The 3290-nt window shown below is 45.7% G+C and overlaps 1 protein-coding gene across 3 annotated transcripts in view; it reads left to right on the top strand.

Annotated features, from left to right (window-relative positions):
* Ryr2 (ryanodine receptor 2) overlaps positions 1-3290 on the top strand; it is a 574535-nt gene that overhangs the window by 547480 nt on the left and 23765 nt on the right. For all 3 annotated transcript variants that reach the window (XM_026788350.1, XM_026788349.1, XM_026788348.1), the window contains one exon: positions 2795-2928. In XM_026788350.1, the coding sequence (XP_026644151.1) occupies positions 2795-2928 (134 nt within the window). The remainder of the gene's footprint in view (positions 1-2794; positions 2929-3290) is intronic.

The raw sequence follows: 3290 nt of genomic DNA, 5'->3' as shown, positions 1-3290 counted from the left end.
CGATCTTCCTCCTCCTCCTCCTCTTCTTCCTTTTCCTCCTCCTCCTCTTTCCCCTCCTTCTTTTCCTTTCTTTTCTTTTTGGAATTTTAAGACAAGGTCTAAAACTGTAGCCCAGGCTAGCCTGGAACTAACCAAGTAGCCCACACTGACTTCAAACTCACTGCAATCTTCTTCCCTGAGTTTCTGGAGAATACTGAGGTATTGGGCATGACCCACCACTCCCAGCTCCTTGCTGATTCATGTTTCATGGTGAAAGCCAACTTGGTGTGCACTGGCACAGGTACACCTGTAATGTGAAGAGATCTTTTGTGTCTTTACCAATTTAGTACTGTTCCAAAGGTGGTTGTCAAGGAGACACTGAATTTTTTTCTTCCCACCTTATACAGAGATGGAGCATCCATTAAGAACTTGCATGTAGTTTCACTGTATCATTAGGTGCAGGGTGTGTGTATGTGTGTGGTGTATGTAGTGTTTGTGTGGTTGTACACATGTATGTCCATGCTTCCTGGTGGAAAGAATCTACATTTGCTGATTGTTATGTGTACCTTCACGCATTTTTGTGGCCTTGTGAACTGGCACTTTGAGTTTATTACACTAATGCTTATATGCATAATCTAAATTAGGCCAACATTTTAAAAGATTATTTTAAAATAATTTTAAATGAACATTTTGAATATTTTATGTCTATGAAGTTTTTGCTGTAATAAAGAGAGTGTTTCTAAAATATTAAATGAAAAGTATTTCTGGAGTAAGCAATATATCTATGTCAAAAAAAATAGCAAGATCAGGACTAGGGAGATGGCACAGTTGGGAAATGTCTGCTGTGTGATGTGAGGTCATGGGTGTGCATCCCTGGCCTCCATACAGGCTGGAGCAGTGCATGCCTGGGATCCAAGCACCAGGGAGATGCAGAGCAGAGGTCTGGAGGATTCACTAACCAGCTGAAATGCTGAGTTCCAGGTTCAGTGAGAGTTCCTGTTTCAAATAATACTCTGGAGAAGGACTAAAGACACCAGCTGACACTGATCTCTGTCCTCTACACACGCTCAGAGATGTGTGCTCATCCTCACAGGCATGCACACACACACAGAGGCATGTGAGCACGTGCTTGCACACACACAGGCTTGCATGCACATGCACACACACACACACAGAGGCATGCATGCACACACACACGCACACACACACAGAGGCATGTGAGCACGTGCTTGCACACACACAGGCACGCATGCACACGCATGCACACACACAGGCATGCATGCACACGCACGCACACACACAGAGGCATGCATGCACACACACACACGCACACACACATGAAAGTAGGGGAAGAAAGACATATCAACTCATTTCTGGCTTTTCCATTGCAGTACCAGTGGCTGTGTCCTTTAGGGAGAAGAGTGAGGTTGCTCCCTGTAGAAATTCCACACAGGCCAGCCAGGCCATTTTCAGCACTGAGAAACACCACACAGCAGATTGGTTTAGTCAGCCTGAAAAGTCTGTGCTGTAGTCATTTTGTTGTTGTTGCTGTTGTGTTGTTTTTCGATACAGGGTTTCTCTGCAGTCCTGGAACTAGCTCTTGTAGACCAGCCTGGCCTCGAACTCACAGAGATTTGCCTGCCTCTGCCTCCCAAGTGTTGGGATTAAAGGTGTGTGCCACCACTGCCTGGCGGCTGTAGTCATTTTAACTCCTACTTTTCTTCAAGACTTTCTTTTACTTTACCTGTTTTGTGCATTTGGAGAGACCTGTTCTAGTTCTTTAAAGCCATTCTGTCCGGGTTCCCTCTGTCTCCTCTTGGGTGCCTCATCCTTTGCTTGCCTTCCCCTGCTCCCTCTTCCTCCTATTAATGATCTATTCCACTTTTTCCCCCCTGATTTCCATACTCATTCCAGTTTGGCTATTCTGTAGAACCTCTACACCTGGGTACTTGAACTTAATGGTGAGAGCAGCACGTCACAGAGTTGGACCTGCTGGGATTTCTGCTGAGCTGCAAACCACGTCCAAGCAACAAGCTTTCTTTCATCCTTCCTTTATGTCTTTGTGTGTGTGTGTGTGTGTGTGTGTGCATATGTGTGTATGTGTATACATGCTTATGTGTGTTTGGGTACACAGATGTTTGTATGAGAGAGAATGTGTGCACAGGTGTGTACATGGGTGTAGAAGCCAAGGCCCACCTTGGCTATTGCTCCTCAGGAACTGCCCACCTTATTTTGAGACATGGTCTCTCCTTAGGTCCTGAGGCTTCCCAGTTAGGCTAGACTGGCTGACCAGTGAGCCTCATGGTCCCACCTGTCTCTGCCTTCCCAGTGCTGTGATCACAGGCACATGCTACCATACCTGGCTTTTTACATGGCCCTTCTCTGACTTCCATCTCCCCAGTTTTATATTTATGGAATGCTATTATTAATACACAGCTGGTACCTCACATGAGATAGAGGACAAAGCTTACGTATTGTGGCAGTCACAAGTAATCTGAGAAAAATTCCTGGTGAAAGACTAAAGGTCACTTTCCTCCTGCCTCCCCCACCATCCCACTCTTTTACTGGAGAACATTCTTCCCTGTGGTAAGGGAGAGATCTCATTACTCAGAGATGAGTTATTCAAAATCCTATAGACTTATTTACACATGTTGACACAGCATGACATCAGAAGATGAGCTGTAAATTAGATGGCTAAGTTTTCTTTAAAATCTAGCAAAATATATGGTGAGAAAAAATTTGCTACCGTTGTATACACGTGTAAGGGGTGTAGTTAATGGTTAAGGTCAATAACATACTTCTCTCTTGAGCGCAGGTGATGGATAAGTATGGAGAGTTCTATGGGCGAGACAGAATCAGTGAGTTACTGGGCATGGATAAAGCTGCCCTGGATTTCAGTGATGCAAGAGAGAAGAAGAAACCCAAGAAAGACAGCTCCTTGTCTGCTGTGTGAGTGACTCTTCCGCTCTACAGGTGGCGTGGGGACAGGGATGCATGTCTGACCTCGCTAGCTCACCGATTTCCCTCACCGAGGAATACTGCAAGTGCAAAAGAAGTTGACTTTCATACCTCTGGGTTTTCTTAGCTGGGGTTTCTATTGCAGTGATGAAACTCCGTGACCAAAAACCAAGTTGGTGGGGGAGAAGGTTTATTTGACTTACACTTCCAGAGCACTGTTCATCATTGAAGAAAGTCAGGACAGGAACCCAGACAGGGCAGGAACCTGGAGGCCAGAGCTGATGCAGAGGCCATGGAGGGATGCTGCTTACTGGCTTGCTCGTGGCTTGCTCAGCCTACTCCCTTTCCCTTCC

This window comes from Microtus ochrogaster, unplaced genomic scaffold, assembly GCF_000317375.1.
Source record: "Microtus ochrogaster isolate Prairie Vole_2 unplaced genomic scaffold, MicOch1.0 UNK2, whole genome shotgun sequence".
NCBI classification, from domain to species: domain Eukaryota; kingdom Metazoa; phylum Chordata; class Mammalia; order Rodentia; family Cricetidae; genus Microtus; species Microtus ochrogaster.
The sequence above is the reverse complement of the archived record's forward strand: the minus strand, read 5'-3'. Positions and strand labels throughout refer to the sequence as shown.